The following is a 15,125-nucleotide window of genomic DNA, read 5'->3' on the forward strand; positions in this document are numbered from 1 at the left end:
TATCTGATATTCTATACCAGTGGATCCCAAAACTGGTCCTGGAGGCCAGAGGCGTAGCCAGACAACAGATTTTGGGTGGGCCTAGGCAAGAAGTGGGTGGGCACCAAGTGTTCCTTTCACCCCCCCCCCCCAAAAAAAAAATTATCTCAGCTGGTGAAAAAAACACTCCTTTCCACCTTGGCAGTCTGTAGCAGGCATGCGCCGAAAGCTGAGCATGCGCAGGTGCCAGTATTGTGGACAGTAGCATTTTCGTTACCATCAGGGGGGAGTCTTCAGCTGGCAGAGCTTGGGATCCCCACCGGCTACCGCTAAACGTGTGCTAATATTGGGTGGGCCTGAGCCCTAAGTGGGTGGGCCCCGGCCCACCCAGGCCCACCTGTGGCTACGCCACTGGTCCAGATGCCCGCCGCACACTACAGCCCTCCCCAGGTCTACCTGTAAAGGCGCGCCGCTGGTGATCTAATGGCCTCTGCGGGGGGGGGGGGGGGGGGACATGTTCTTTCCTGCCCATTGTGCTGCTGCTATTCCCCTGTCCGACACCGCCATACTTTAAAAATGGCAGATGAGACTCCCTGCAGAAGTCTCGCGAGACTGTCAAGACCCTGAAGACCACCATGGGAAGTCTTGGCTGCCATTCTGAAAACACGGGAGAATAGCTGCAGTGCAGTGGGCAGAAAATAACATGCTCCCCCCCCCCCCCCACCGCATAGACCACTAGACCACCTGAGCCCTTCAGGTAGGACTGGGACAGCGGGGGCATTGGCTACGGCGGTAGGGGAGACAGCAGTGCAGCGGTAGGAGGTGTGTCGGGCAGCAGCCGGTTGGGGGCTCCAGACCACCCTCAGTGCCTGGGGACCCAGACCACTCAGTCCGCCCCTGCTTGTGGTAGTCCTGTGGACCTGGAGGGGATCTCAGCGGAAGTACCACAGGAACTGCAGGATCAGGGCTTGCCGAGAGGGGGGGGCAAATTTCCCTGGGCCAGGGCCTTCAAGGGGGGCCTGGCACTGAGATCTCCCTCTCTTTCCTGCTCCTGACGGGACCTGGGTGATCGCATTCCAACAGGAGCAGGAGAGAGAAAACTCCGGCGACGGGCCCCCTCTTGGAGGCTGGGGAGGACCCGGAGGAGCAGACACTTCAGATCTTCCTTCAGCGCTGCTCTTCACTCTGCCCATTGCTTGCTAGTTGGCTGCTTTTCCTCTCAGGCACGCATACTCAATTTTGAAACCGAGCATGCCCTGAAAGAATAAGCAGCCGCAGGGGCAGGCAATTGACAGAGCGCAGCACTGGAGGAAGACCTCGTCTGTTGGTGGGGCCTCAGGATCCCCGCCAGCCAAGGTATTTCAATTGCAGTTGCAGCAGTGATTGGGGAGGGAGGGGGGTGGCAGGTGACAATTATGGGGGGCGGCAGCAACGATTATCATGGGGGGGGGCGACAGTGGCCCTGTCCCAGGATCGGCAGTGGCATATTGATTGGGGGGGCACTGCCCTGGGTCCGGTTTAGTCTCTCAGCGGCTCTGCGCGGGATTCCCACTAACCCTGTTCCCGTGCAGCTCTCTTATCCTAAAGCAGTGTTATATTTTTAGTCCTTGATTCTGCCCATTGAAATCAGTGCTGCAGTTCCCATAATGCATCAGGATGGTATTGTCAGAAATCCAGAACTGGCCTAAAATCTTCCTGTTCTAAGTGGGTAGCTGCAGCTCTGCTGAGGTGTCTTGCTCCCTCATCCACAGAGACCTTATGAAAGTCAGAATAGAATCAGAAATCAAGCTTTTTTTTAGGTGAACTAGCCCAAAGTTTGCCCATAGTGAAAGCTGTCAGCATGTGGGTGAAATTATGTGTAGTGGAGAAGTATGTGGAAGCAGAAAGCTTGATCTCCAGGCAGTGGCGTTCCTAGGGGCGCTGACACCTGGGGCGGATCGCCGATGCACCCCGCCCCCCCCAAGTGCAGCGCCCCCCCCCCCCCCCCAGCGAAAGGACACCCTCACCCCCGGGTGCACACCGCTGGGGGGGGTGCCGTGCGCCGGTCAGCGTCGTTTGTTTCCATGCTCCCTCTGCATTGCAGAGGGAGCATGGAAATGAATGACGCTGACTGACGCGCGGCACCCCCCCCAACGGCGTGCACCCAGGGCGGACCGCCCCCACCGTCCGCCCTTGGTACTCCACTGACTCCAGGTCCAGGGATGCTGAGAGACACACTCGGGCTACCCCCCCCCCCCCCATACACACACACATTCAGTCCTCCATCCCCTTACCTTCCTGTATCTGACTGCTCCTCCCTCAGTCTGTGTTCTCCTGACCTGCTCCTGTGTGCCGTGGCCTGGATGATTGCATTAACGCGATAACCCAGGTCACCCAGGTTATCGCATTAATACAGTCATCCGGGTCCTAGCACACAGGTCAGGAGCAGGAGAGAGACAGACCCGGAAGCAGGCAGGCAGGGAGAAAGAAGCTTGCCGGCAGCAGGCCCCTGCCCCCACCCCCCCTCGGCATCCCTGTCCAGGTCCACCAAGCCAGTGTTCCTTCATCTTCAAAGTAGAGACCTGCATGGGAACAGGGTTCCCATGGGGATGGAAGCAGTTCTGCGGGGTTCCTGTGGCGACAGAATCAGTTCCTGCGGGGTTCCCGTGGAAGTGTAAGCTGCACCTGCATCAGCCTCTCACCTACCATGTTATTTGCTGCCTCCTCCTCCTCCTTGCTTTAATAGTACAGTTGCAGAAAGTCTTCTCTGCTCCTGGGCTAATTTGCAGGCCTCAACTCTGACACAGGCATACGAGCATCAGAGGTCACCTGACCTACTAGCGCGTGCATGTGGTGACTTCTCAGCACATACTGCCAGCAAATCAGAGACAAGTCTTACACGTGCACACCAGAATGTTCCAAGTTCCAACTGGAATTTTTTTTAGATACCATTAAATGTTTGCGGGGATGGATGGAGACAGGTTAAATTCTTGCGGGGACGGGTAAGATTGCAATGGGGATGGGTTAGATTCCAATGGGGATGGGTTCAATTTCTGTCCCCATGCAACTCTCTACTTCAAAACTGTGTCATCATGCTGATGATGTAAGGAAAACTTTGCCCTTATCATGCTGAGGAGACATGCAAAATTACCTGGCACTGAGTCACAAAGGTAGATAGGGCAGCAGTTCAGATAATGCCTTCTCCCTCCTATGCCTCCAGCTTCCATGTTGCACCAATGACCAATGAATATCCAATCAATATTTACCCAACAGCTTGTGACAGTGATGTCTGTGTTATGAAAGTGGAAGGCCAGTTTCACTTTTCCAGCTTTTGTCGGTAACTGAGCTACGTAGAATTTTAAAGTCTAAACAAATCAATGGATGGCAAGAGGTGAGGGGGGAAACCTAAGGACAAAAGACCTTCCTGTGAAGGTTGTGCTTGGATTGAGCAAGTGCAGCCTGCTGCAATCCACATGTGCAATGCAGGTGAACAGTTAGGCAAGAGGAAGGGATGAGTGCACGTGCCATTAAATTAAGCTCTTTTCTGAAATGTTCTGCTGTTTGCTTTCAGAATTAGAACTAAGGCACAGGTGGGCTGATGCTCAAAACTCCCACGTTATAGGAAACAGCGCTAAAACTTAGCTCCCCATTGCTTAATGCTAATTGTGTGAGACCAAAAGTAAGGGGCAGGAACACGCCTGGTGCATGCACAGAAGAGTTTTGCAGTAAGCACAGTTCTTGTGCACATAACCAGGCAATCTAGGAAGTGAAGCACACGTCAGATCCATTCTTCTACGTCTTTAAATATAAGCTTTTCAATTTTTTTTCACTTGAAAGGCTTATATTTAAGCACATAAAACAGGCCTCAATATGTGTATTCACTTTTGGGTTTGCCGGGACCCGCACACATTTGGTTTTTCACTCCTTGCATATAGAGGCTTGCACAGGCTTCCTTCCACTTCTGAAATAAATCATAACCAGCAGATTTTAAGAAGAAAAAATTTAGAAATCCTCTCTTCAAACACCCCAACACCAGCTCTGAGCAGTCGTTAGGTTTCCAGTGGTAAGGGCAGGGTTTGTGTGAGCTGTTCTCTGAGCATTCCGTTTGACTGCACTTAAATACAATTTGTGCTGATCTATGGCAGGGCTCTTGTTTCTTGCGCTGCAGCCCTCTGAACGTTCTATGCAGGTTAACCGGTGCTAGTCCAGCGCTAATCGGCTCTAGCACTGGCGTTAGGTTCTGAGCATTGGCCCATGGGAGAGAATGTGACCTGCATAGAGTAACAGAGAGAGATCATCAAGGAGGATTGATAGCCGGAGAAGGCATAATGTCACAAGGCTGAAGCCGGTCTCCACCCACTCCACTCAAGGAGGTTTTAATTCTCCATAATGCTGCCACTGCCATCTTGGTACACCCAAAACATTGTAATTGATAGGGCAACAAGCTCTGCCTACTGGCTTCAGCCCACATAATGGGCCAGATAAGCTCAGGCCATCTCCTGTTATCAAACCTTCTTGGAGATCATGGCAGTGCTGAGATTTGAACTCACAAATCTCAGGAAATCTCCTGCTCTGGAGTGGTTCTGTTCAAACAGAGATTCCAAGCATGTGATACTAATGTTTTTAAGTATCAGAATTATTTTATTAAACATTTATAATAATAAAAAATAATAATATACAAATACAAATAATATCTGCCTTCAGTGGCAGTGAGACCATCATGTACAAACACTTTGGTAATGCAAATACTTTGGTATTCATATGCAAATAGTAGGGATTTGTGAGGGAGCCACTTACCCATGCAATGCATATTTAATGTGGTGCTCGTCCATCCCTCACTCAGAATACAATTCATCAACAGTTTCAGCTGACCTATTACACATTGTTGACAGAGAACTCTGAACCTGGGCACCCATTACCCAACTGATCGTGAAACCTCCACCGAAGCTCTCTAGCAGGCCACAGAGCTTGAAACCATGGCAGACATGCCAAGTTACCCAGTTCTAGGCTGGAGATTTTCAGCAGTCCTGGTTTTGAACTTACATCCCAAAGCAGTGTAGGATTTGTAGTGCCTGATCCTGCCATTGAAATCAATGCATGTCCCATAATGCACCAGGATGAGGTGGTCAGAAATCCAGAACTGTCCCAAAATCTCCAACCTGAAACTAGATAACTTGGCATCTCTACCATGGGGCTTATTTTGCATAGTTATGCAGATACTGACAGTAGCTATTTCAGTAATAAACAGGAAAAGTGGCTAGATTTCAGCAGTCTGTACTATAACACTGGCAAAGAACATAAGGACATATGAATAGCCATAATGGATGAGACCAATGGTCCACTTAGCCCAGTATCCTGCTTCCAACAGTGGCCAGTCCAGGTCACAAGTACCTGGCAGAAACCCAATTAGTAACAGCATTCCATACTACCAATCCTGGGGCAAGCAATGGCTTCCCCCATGTCCATCTCAATAACAGACTATCAACTTTTCCTCCAGAAACTTGTTCAAACCTTTTTAAAACCCAGATATGCTAACCACTGTTACCACATCTTCCTGCAGCGAATTCCAGAGCTTAACTATTCTTTGAGTGAAAAAAGCATTTCCTCCTATTTGCTTTAAAAGTATTTCCATGTAATTTCATTGAGTGACCCCCGGTCTTTGTACTTTTTGAAAGAGTGAAAAATCAACTCACTTCTATCCGTTCTACAACATTCAGGATTTTATAGACCTCAATCATATCCCCCTCTTAGCTGTCTCTTTTCCAAGCTGAAGAGCCCTAACTTTTTTAGCCTTTTTTCATATGGGAAGAGTTCCACCCCCTTTATCATTTTGGCCACTCTTCTTTGAGCCATTTCTAATTATGCTATATCTTTGTTGAGATACGGAGAGCAGAATTGAGCGCAATACCCAAGAAGACCAGAAATAGCTAATTTCCTTCTCTTTTGAGTTCAGCAGGTCTAGAAGATAGTTTAGTTCTGGTATGGAGAAGGATTTTACCCTTAGATTGTTCAAGGTAGTGGGAAGTACTGAAGTGTCATTGAGTACAGTGCTGTCTGTGTTCTCAATCCATGCCTGGTAGATTTGTTTTGTGGGCCATACTTCCGTGGGCACAGATTTCTTGAGAACATCCATTTGCATGTGCTAGGATTTTTCTGATTATGAAACAGGTATCTTGGGCACAGTGCTCATTTATTTCTTTTTAGTTTTATGTGTTGGTTTCTTAGGTTTTATGGTTCAGACTGCTGATCGTCATTTTTTTTAATTCAGCAAAGGATGAAAAATTTGTTTTGGTATTGTTGAGGTCAATGCTCCAATTATGAGCCCATAGCCAACAACTAGAAAATATATATTTAAAAAAACAGAACAGTAATAAAAACTGGAGAGTGATTTTAAAAGCATATCAGAATCACAGGACAGAAATAAGCCCCTTCCCCACTCATGAGTTTCCTGTTTGGGGGTAATGAGTGACAGAAAGTGCCCCTAGCCTTCTGTACAAGTCATTGCTATAACTGATTTGACAAAAAATATTTGCAACCCCCAAACATTCACATACATGGAAGAAACTAATCACAGGGTTTTTTTTTAATGAACTTGCCCAAAATCTGCTCATAGTGAAAACTGTGAGCTCTCCTCTGTATGTCAGTGAAATTACATGCAATGGGGTAGCATGTGGAAGCCAGGCCCTTATCATGCCTAGAACAATGAATAGCCAATGTACTGGGGTTCTAATAGTATGTCTCTAATCCCCACCATACTCCCTTCCCCCATGGCTTAGAAGTAGCTGCTTTTAAACTCTTATACTAGAGGTATATGAGCAATTACATGCAGTGACGGACAATGATGCGATATGTGTTTCTGTGCTCTATCATGATCCTTCAGTCTCCATGGATGGGTGTATTACAAGTAGGGCTGTACCAAATATTTGTAATCGATTCTATTTGCCCCCAAAGACATTATTCGTATTTGGCCGAATAGTGATTTAAATTTGAATACGAATAATCCAGGTCTCTACTGTGCTAAATCCTACTGAAATAAACACTTGATCTCTGATTTCATGTTGCTTCTTTTATTATTTGTTACGGTAAAGCTCAATGCCCATTATTCGTATGCGGTATTCATATTCAGCCAAATAATATTTTTCATTATTCGTATTCGGTCAAATAGTAAAATATGTTATTCGGTACAGCTCTAATTACAACTTACAATCAATGACATTTTTTTTTTAAATCAATGACCTAAATACTCAACTCCACTTGCATTTTCCAGTGCTCCCTTAAACAATGGATTTCTTGCTATGTTCAAAAGCTAGCCAAGTGGCTTCCTCCACAATTGCTAGGCAAAGTCATTCTGTGGCAAGAGTACTCAAGGAGTACATAAGTACATAAGTAGTGCCATACTGGGAAAGACTAAAGGTCCATCTAGCCCAGCATCCTGTCACCGACAGTGGCCAATCCAGGTCAAGGGCACCTGGCACGCTCCCCAAACGTAAAAACATTCCAGACAAGTTATACCTAAAAATGCTATGGCCAGCTCTTTCATCTAGACCAGGAGTTCTCAACCCAGGTACTTGGGACACACCAAACCAGTCAGGTTTTCAGGATGGTCACAATGAATATGTATGAGAGATTTGCATACAACGGAGGCAGTTTGTGCAAATTTATCTCATGCATATTCATTGTGGATAGCTTGAAAACCAAAAGATTGAGAACCCCTGATCCAGACAGATCACATCTCATCATTTTAGTTCAGCATGACCAACTGTGTAGCATCAAGCAACCATATAATGGTCAACCATAAGAGATAGCCAACAATATGGCATGAACACACATGTTAAGACTACCCAAAGCATTCTCCCACCACCCCATTCCCTCAAGGACATTAATTGTGACCTACTTATCAAAGTGAATGCTCTTACAAACCAACCCAAAGCAAGAACTTCAGAGCTGCTCAGATAGGCAGCCTTATCATCTTAAGCGTAGAATTTCATACAGTAGTACGTAAAACATCTCCATTAATAATACAAGTTCTTAAGCTTCTCAGTGGCTCTTTGCTTTAGATTTTTTTTTCCTATGGGTAGGAAGAAGTCTGGGAGATTCTGATCTGATATTATTTTCCTTCTCATGTCTATCCTGAATTTTAGCACTAGAAGAGAGAAGCCAGCTTCTCTCTAGGAAGCACCAAGCCCCTGCTGAAAGGCTTCAGGTGCAGCCGCAGGCCTCCACAATCATGTTTGGGATATCAGTCTTCACAATATTGTTGTCCTTGTCGAAGTAGAGCATGGAGAGTGGCCTGCGCTCGGTAGGCACACAGCAGGAGCTGATTCCCGTGTGGATATTGTTGGCTTTGATAAGGCTCAAGACCGCAGAGTGGAAAGATGCAGCCATGCCAGGGGCACCAGCAATGTGCATGGGGCATGTGCCAATGCAATAGTTTATCTGGTAACCCTCAGGCATTATAATCCAGTCAGTCCAGCCAATGTCTTTAAAATTTACATAGTAGTCTTTCCTGCAGCACAGTTTGGTATTCTGGTCGCAGCTGAGGCTTCGCTTGGTCACATGATGGCTGGGTTCTCTGACCTTGGCTTGGGCAACTAGGAAGGGCTGGTGAGATTCACTGGCATTGACCACAGCAAGGGCATCCTGGCAACCCTTGCAGTCCAGTTCCAATCTCAAGCTTTTCTCAGCTCTGTTGAAGAAGCTCTGGAGTGCTGGCATCAGAGAGAATGTGCGCCAGCCACTCCATTTTACTTCTAACTCTTTCTCACTGATGAATGTTCGTCTGGAGGTGTCTTCCTCAGTCAAAAACAGCCTCAGTGTGAGATTTGTCTTTTTGGGTTTCTGGGACTTGAAATAGAGCCACAGGTGGGCATGGACAAATTTGAGATTCTGGCTCTTTTCTCTGGTGAATTGGAAGTTCAGTTTGGCTTTTGAGTCACTTGAATACTCTGCAAAGAGAAAAAATAGGACATAAAAATCATGTCAGCACCAGTGAGGGCATTAGTTAAAGAACATAAGAGGACTGTAGGCAAACATTACTACACTTTATAATCAGAAATGCCAAGTTACCCAGTATGTAGGGGTACAAGGCCCCAGACTCCAGTATATCTGCTCTCCCTCATGAAGAGACAGTCCCTGCTCGACAGAGCTTACAATCTAATTAGGACAGACAAACAGGACAAACAAGAGAAAAGGGAATATTAAAATGAGGATGATAAAATAAGGGTTCTGAACAAGTGAATAAGGGTTAGGAGTTAAAAGCAGCATCAAAAAGGTGGGCTTTTAGCTCAGATTTGAAGACGACCAGAGATGGAGCTTGACGTACCGGCTCAGGAAGTGTATTCCAGGCATATGGTGCAGCAAGATAAAAGGAACAGAGTTTGGAGTTAGCAGTGGAGAAGAAGAGTGCAGATAAGAGAGATTTTGTAGGCAGTAAGGGCTCACACACTAATCATGTGTTAATTAGTTAGTGTGCGCCAATGTAGCTTCACTAACTGATTAGTGCAGACACACCACTTCTGCAAAAATATTGAAAAACTACTTTCACATACGCTTTGCATACGCACATTCAAAAACTGCCACAGTACACCAGTAAGCATACGTTAGTTAGTGCTTACCACAGCTTAGTAAAAGGACCCCATAGTATTCTATATGTTACATACATTTAAGTCCATGCTCCACTCAGAACCTGCCCATGTGAACACCCGCCTGTGAAATATTTGTTATCAAAAGTATGACCAGGGCTTTTTTTGAGGGGGTACTTGGGGGTACTGAGTACCGGCACCTTTTCCATTGTTTGCTAAAATTGACCCATGGTCTCCAAGTTTTAATGAAAGAGCTCAGGCTCTACACAACAATTCTGCCTTATCATAGGTTCTGTTACTGGTTGCAGGGGGCCTGGCTATTGTGGGGTGGCTCCCTCAGTGATCACTCCCACCCCTGAAGGGTGGCCTGCCATTTGAGTACCGACACCTTTTTCGCTAGAAAATATGCACTGGATATGACGGTTGGTTGAGAAAGATGCTAAGGGAACGCTGTTGCCAATATTTGGATTTTAATGACCAGTTTCTAAGTTTTTTTTATGGTTATTCATGCATATCCTATTTCAAGCACTGTGCTCTCCAGCAGGTGACACTCTAGCCTCACACATGAAATCTGACAATTAAACAATACCGCTGTTTAGAATCATGAACAGCACTACTTGATAGCACTATAAACCTGTCAGGATGCAATGTGTCCTTGCTCATTTTTTGCCCTATAAGACATAAGCATCGCCACACTGGGACAGGCCAAAGGTCCATCTAGCCCAGTACCCTGTCTCCAACAGTGGCCAATCCAGGTCACAATCACCCGACAAGATCCATGGAGCAAAGCATTTTGTACTGCTTGTCCCAGGAATAGTGGATATTTCCCTACGTTCCTTTAATAACATTCTATGGCCTTTTCCTTCAGGAAGCTGTCCAAACCTTTCTTAAACTCTGCTAAGCTAACCGCCTTAACCACATTCTCCGGCAACGAATTCCAGGATGAAATTTTGCTTTAATGCCATTACTAGGGGGTACCTGTTGGAAGATGATCAGCAGGTTGAAGGGCCCTGTGGGGCTCATTTTCAAAGCACTTAGACTTACAAAGTTCCATGGGTTACTAGTGCTTCCTGTATGAGATACCCAGGGCAATATTGGGGGGGGGGGGGGGGGGCATACACACCAGGCAGTAGCTTGAACTATGGCATAGTCAGCATTTCTCCCTTCCCCTCTCTTCTCTCTTCCCAAGCCAGTAACTTTCAGTCTTGGTGAATCACCTTCCCAGTCAGCAGGTTGTACTCTGTCTTGAGCCTTGACCTGGACATCAGATACAGAGGGCCTGACATAAATCTAAAGCAAGTCTAAAATTCATTGCTTTAAATTGCTGAAGGGTGAGTGCCAGCCTTTCACATGGGTACTTACAGGGTGCCAATCAGAGATTTTTAGCAGATTGGAAAGCAGATACCTTACATTGCCGGGGTGCCATGTAGCCAGCAAATGAGTGTGGGTGTGGGGAATTCTTCCTGATCTGCCACCTTTATGGTCAAGCCCAGAATGAAAAGATAATGCAGAAACACAGAGGAAGGATGCACAGATTTTGTTTTACTGCTAACTGACTTTTCTGTTCTACCAGGTCACAACCCTTCTGCTGTGCACTTTGATCTAAAAAAAAGTACCCAGTCCACTCAATCATACCAGAACCAGAATGGAGTGCAAGTCTGACCTTCATAATGACACAGAGATTCTTCGGAAAAGCCAGAAATATGTTCTATTCAGCTGAAGGCAAATCTCCTGGTCATGGCCAGACTTTCTTGCTCCCAGTCCTTATCCCCATACTATCTGATTCTGGTCCTGGTACCCATCTGATGTCTATGGTAGCCTATCACAGAACACTGTGCACAGTATCACACGGCTGTGCATGCTTCAATGTGAGCAATGCACACCATTGGAAAGGGAAAGAGGAGCAGGACTAAGAGGTGCAGAGAAAGGTACTTGTTCTTTCTGCTTCTTTGTACAACTCTGCTGCTGATGCCTCTGTCTATAATAGTAATGTTCTTTGGATACTAGGATAAGAACAGATGATCCGTAACCACAAAGAGGTAAAGGAAAGCCTGGGATCAACTGAGGTACAGATCATGCAGTGGGAATTAAACTGAACAGACTGGCATGGGCCCTGGAACTTTTATTTACCATCACATACTAGATAGCTGTGTATTGGTCAAGAGAGAGAAATATTTCCTTCCAAGGAGAGTCAGAAAGAGGAGAGGGCTGCCACATCAGCTCCTCTGCTATTCTGAATGAGAAATAAGAGGAAAACACCAACCTGATTCAGCAAAGCTGATAATTTCGAAGCTCTGCTGCTCCGAGTTAGGGTTCTCACCCTGGCTGTCCCAGTTGAAGGCTGCCCTCAGCCCCTCTAGCCTCGCCTTCGCCGGGTGCAACCTGCGCAGGGCATTGACCACAGCCAGTCTGGGGATGGGGTGAGTGATGTTCGGTCTCTCCGTCAATTGCAGTTTCTGCAGGATCTGTTGCTTTGCCAGCTCCAGCATGATCTGCCGCTCTGTACCGGGCTCCAAGGAGACAGAGGGTACCCCACATGACGGGCACCCGGCGTTCCTTTCCTCCGCCATGGACGAGGCAGCCCAGGTGGTAACCAGGGCAAGCAGGTAGAACCATGCCCACTCGTGCCAGTATGAAGCAGCCGCTGCCTGAGGATGCAGTGTCAAAGCCATCTGGAGTGATGGGGATTGAGGAAGAAAACTTTAGAGCAAAAAAAAAAGGGAAAAAGTTACAGGGAAGCAGGTAGACAGAGTAGCAAGGAAAGGGAAGTAGACTGTTGTTCTGCAGTGGTCTCTCCACAGATTCCTCTTTCCCCCTGTGTCAGAAGTCTTGCATCTTCCCCTTAAGTACAGGCAGCCTTGCATTAACTGTCATGTGTCAGAGACTGAGGACTTAAGCATGGAGAATTAGCACTAAGTATTCACCATCAGCTGCCAGAATCTTTGACTGAAGGTGGGGAAAGGAGGGGAATACTCCTTAGCTTTGGCAAAGAGAAAGAAAGCTAGTGAATCAGAAACTAGTGCTGTAGACCCAGGAAGCTGGTAGTCTGGGAGTAGCACTAGCAGTGGGTCAAGTTTAAAGTCAGCTCTCTCTGTCTCCGGTCTTATACTGGAGCCTCCTGTACGCTCAGGTGCTCCCAGGTCCCTCTTCAGTTCTGCTCTGTCCCTCCTCCTCTCCTTGTACACCAGCAGCCCGCCCCTGTTCTGTCTGGATTGGCCGTGCAGTTTTCCTTTGACTGATACCTGCACCTAAAAGATAGCAAAGCTCCAAACTCCAAATCCAGAGTGGGGGAGATAAAGAGGTGTCTGTAGGGAATAAATCTCCTAGTCCCAGGTCCTTGACTGGGTGACACTGGCACGGGGGGGGGGGGGGGGGGGGGGGGGGTGGGGGGAGGGGGGATACAAAGAAAAGAAAAGTTTATAAACTTGAGGCCAAGAGAATAATGTGATATTTGAGGACAAATGTCAAACAGTTGGGAACTGGTCTGCCCAGCTATTCATTGCCACGTACTATGCAGTGCCATGCACAAGGATCCTTCTATGAAATCTTCAGTTCCCTGAGTTATCTGGGGATGATGATGCTGTGAAGGTGGCATTCACTGCCCCTAGGGGCCGGGGGAGCTCAAGGGTGATGCTTGCTAGCTGGACTTAGAGCCCACAATTGCAGGATTCTGCATGGAGCCTTAATGCCTGCCCCCACCCTCTTCCCACCTTCACCAAGGACTGTCACCTCAACAACCAGAACAGGTGTGCTGTGAGATGGGATATACAGTAAAACTGATGAAAGTCTCCAGGGAGTTGTGAAAGCAGGCTCATGGCTCTAGATCCCAGCTCTGGGTCTTACTGAACTAAAAACCCAAAGGAGCAGGAGAAAAACGCCAGGTAAAAGAAAAAAAGCTGAGTGCTTTTTTCTTGGGGAAACTGAGGGATCTCTCCAGGGATAGGAAGGATAGCTATATTTGGGTGCCAGTAGTCAGTTGTTTGTGGTGTGTCATATGTTTTTATTTTATTTTATTTTTGACCCACGAGTTTCCTTCTCCTTTAGGGTTTAGCTCAGTCAAAACCATAGTTGGAAAACAGAATCATGAATCTTTTTTCCCATTTTGTATAGTAGTCCCTCCAAACTCAATTTAGTCATTGTAGTGGGCCAGGGACCAGGAATTAGGGCTCCTTCTGCAATCTTGGGTCTTACAGCCTGCCACTAGGTGTCACTGTGAACAACAGCCAGGACACCTGGAGTCTGTGCTGCCTCCACGATTTCACCAGCTTTAGCAGACCAACTGACTTAACTTCCACTCTTCTAATTTAGTAAGCAGCTGCATGCATACTCTGAAACTAATTAGATCAACTTGCCACCTTTTCAAACTCAGTGATCTTTATATTCTGATTTTTGCTTTCATAAGCAGCAGATTGGATTACAGTAATGCTCTGTTGCAAAGGAGTAATCTATTATAAATCATCTACTGTTGCTACACAACACATCTATAAAAAAATAGTTAAATAATTAAAAAAGATGAAACCATATAACACCTTTACTGAATGAGGAACACTGGCTTCCTATTATATATCATTTTAAATATAAGAACGCCTATCTTTCAACATAAATCGGAAGATGGCCGTCCTTCTCACCAGGTCGTCCAAATCGGTATAATTGAAAGCCAATTTTGGACGTCCCCAACTGCTTTCCATCGCAGGGACGGCCAAAGTTCAAGGGGGCGTACCGGAGGTGTAGCGAAGGCGGGACATGGGCGTGCCTAACACTTTGATGTCCTCGACCCATAATCGAAAGAAACAAGGATATCCCTGACAAACACTTGGACGACTTTACCTGGTCATGTTTTTCTTACAACCAAGGTACAAAAAGGTGCCCAAAATGACCGGATGTCCACCGGAGAGAATTGGGGATGACATCCCCTTACTCCTCTAGTGGTCACTAACCCCCTCCCACCAGCCTCTATGCCAGCCTCAGATGTCATACTCAGGTCCATGACAGCAGTATGCAGGTCCCTGGAGCAGTTTTACTGGGTACTGCAGTGCACTTCAGGCAGGTGGACCCAGGCCCACCCCCCCACCGACTGTTACGTTTGTGGAGGAAACAGTGAGCCCTCCAAAACCCACCACAAACCCACTGTACCCATACCTAGGTGCCCCCTTCACCCGTAAGGGCTAAGGTAGTGGTGTACAGTTGTGGGTAGTGAGTTTGGGGGGGGGGTTGGGGGGCTCAGCACACAAAGTAAGGGAGCTATGTACCTGGGAGCACTTTATGGAGTCCACTGCAGTGCCCCCTAGGGTGCCCGGTTGGTGTCCTGGCATATCAGGGGGACCAGTGCACTACAAATGCTGGCTCCGCCCACAACCAAATGGCTTGCATTTGGTCGTTTCTGAGATGGACGTCCTTGGTTTCAATTATCGCTGAAAATCAGAAACAACCAAGTCTAGGGACGACCAAATCTAGGGATGACCAAATTTAAGGATTTGTTTTCAAAACAAAAGATGGGCGTCCATCTTGTTTTGAAAATACGGGTTTCCCCGCCCCTAGATCAGGACGTTTTGCGAGGATGTCCATATCAAAACATGGACATTCCTT

General features: G+C 47.0%; 1 protein-coding gene across 1 annotated transcript; it reads right to left on the reverse strand.

Annotated features, from left to right (window-relative positions):
- Positions 1–7,606: 7,606 nt before the first annotated feature.
- LOC115464865 (inhibin beta B chain-like) lies at positions 7,607–12,667 on the reverse strand. Its single transcript, XM_030195223.1, has 2 exons — positions 11,803–12,667; positions 7,607–8,903 (listed from the first exon to the last, which is right to left on the reverse strand). Exons 1-2 carry the CDS (start codon positions 12,209–12,211, stop codon positions 8,158–8,160), a joined length of 1,155 nt encoding a protein of 384 aa, XP_030051083.1. The 5' UTR covers positions 12,212–12,667; the 3' UTR covers positions 7,607–8,157.
- Positions 12,668–15,125: the final 2,458 nt, after the last annotated feature.

Source organism: Microcaecilia unicolor, chromosome 3 (genome assembly GCF_901765095.1).
Source record: "Microcaecilia unicolor chromosome 3, aMicUni1.1, whole genome shotgun sequence".
NCBI lineage: Eukaryota > Metazoa > Chordata > Amphibia > Gymnophiona > Siphonopidae > Microcaecilia > Microcaecilia unicolor.

Coding starts and splice junctions, on each gene's coding strand:
- LOC115464865 (XM_030195223.1), bottom strand. CDS start 12,211: ATGGCTTTGACACTGCATCCTCAGGCAGCGGCTGCTTCATACTGGCAC. Junction 8,904..11,802: donor TATCAGCTTTGCTGAATCAG/GTTGGTGTTTTC, acceptor TTCTCTTTGCAG/AGTATTCAAGTGACTCAAAA.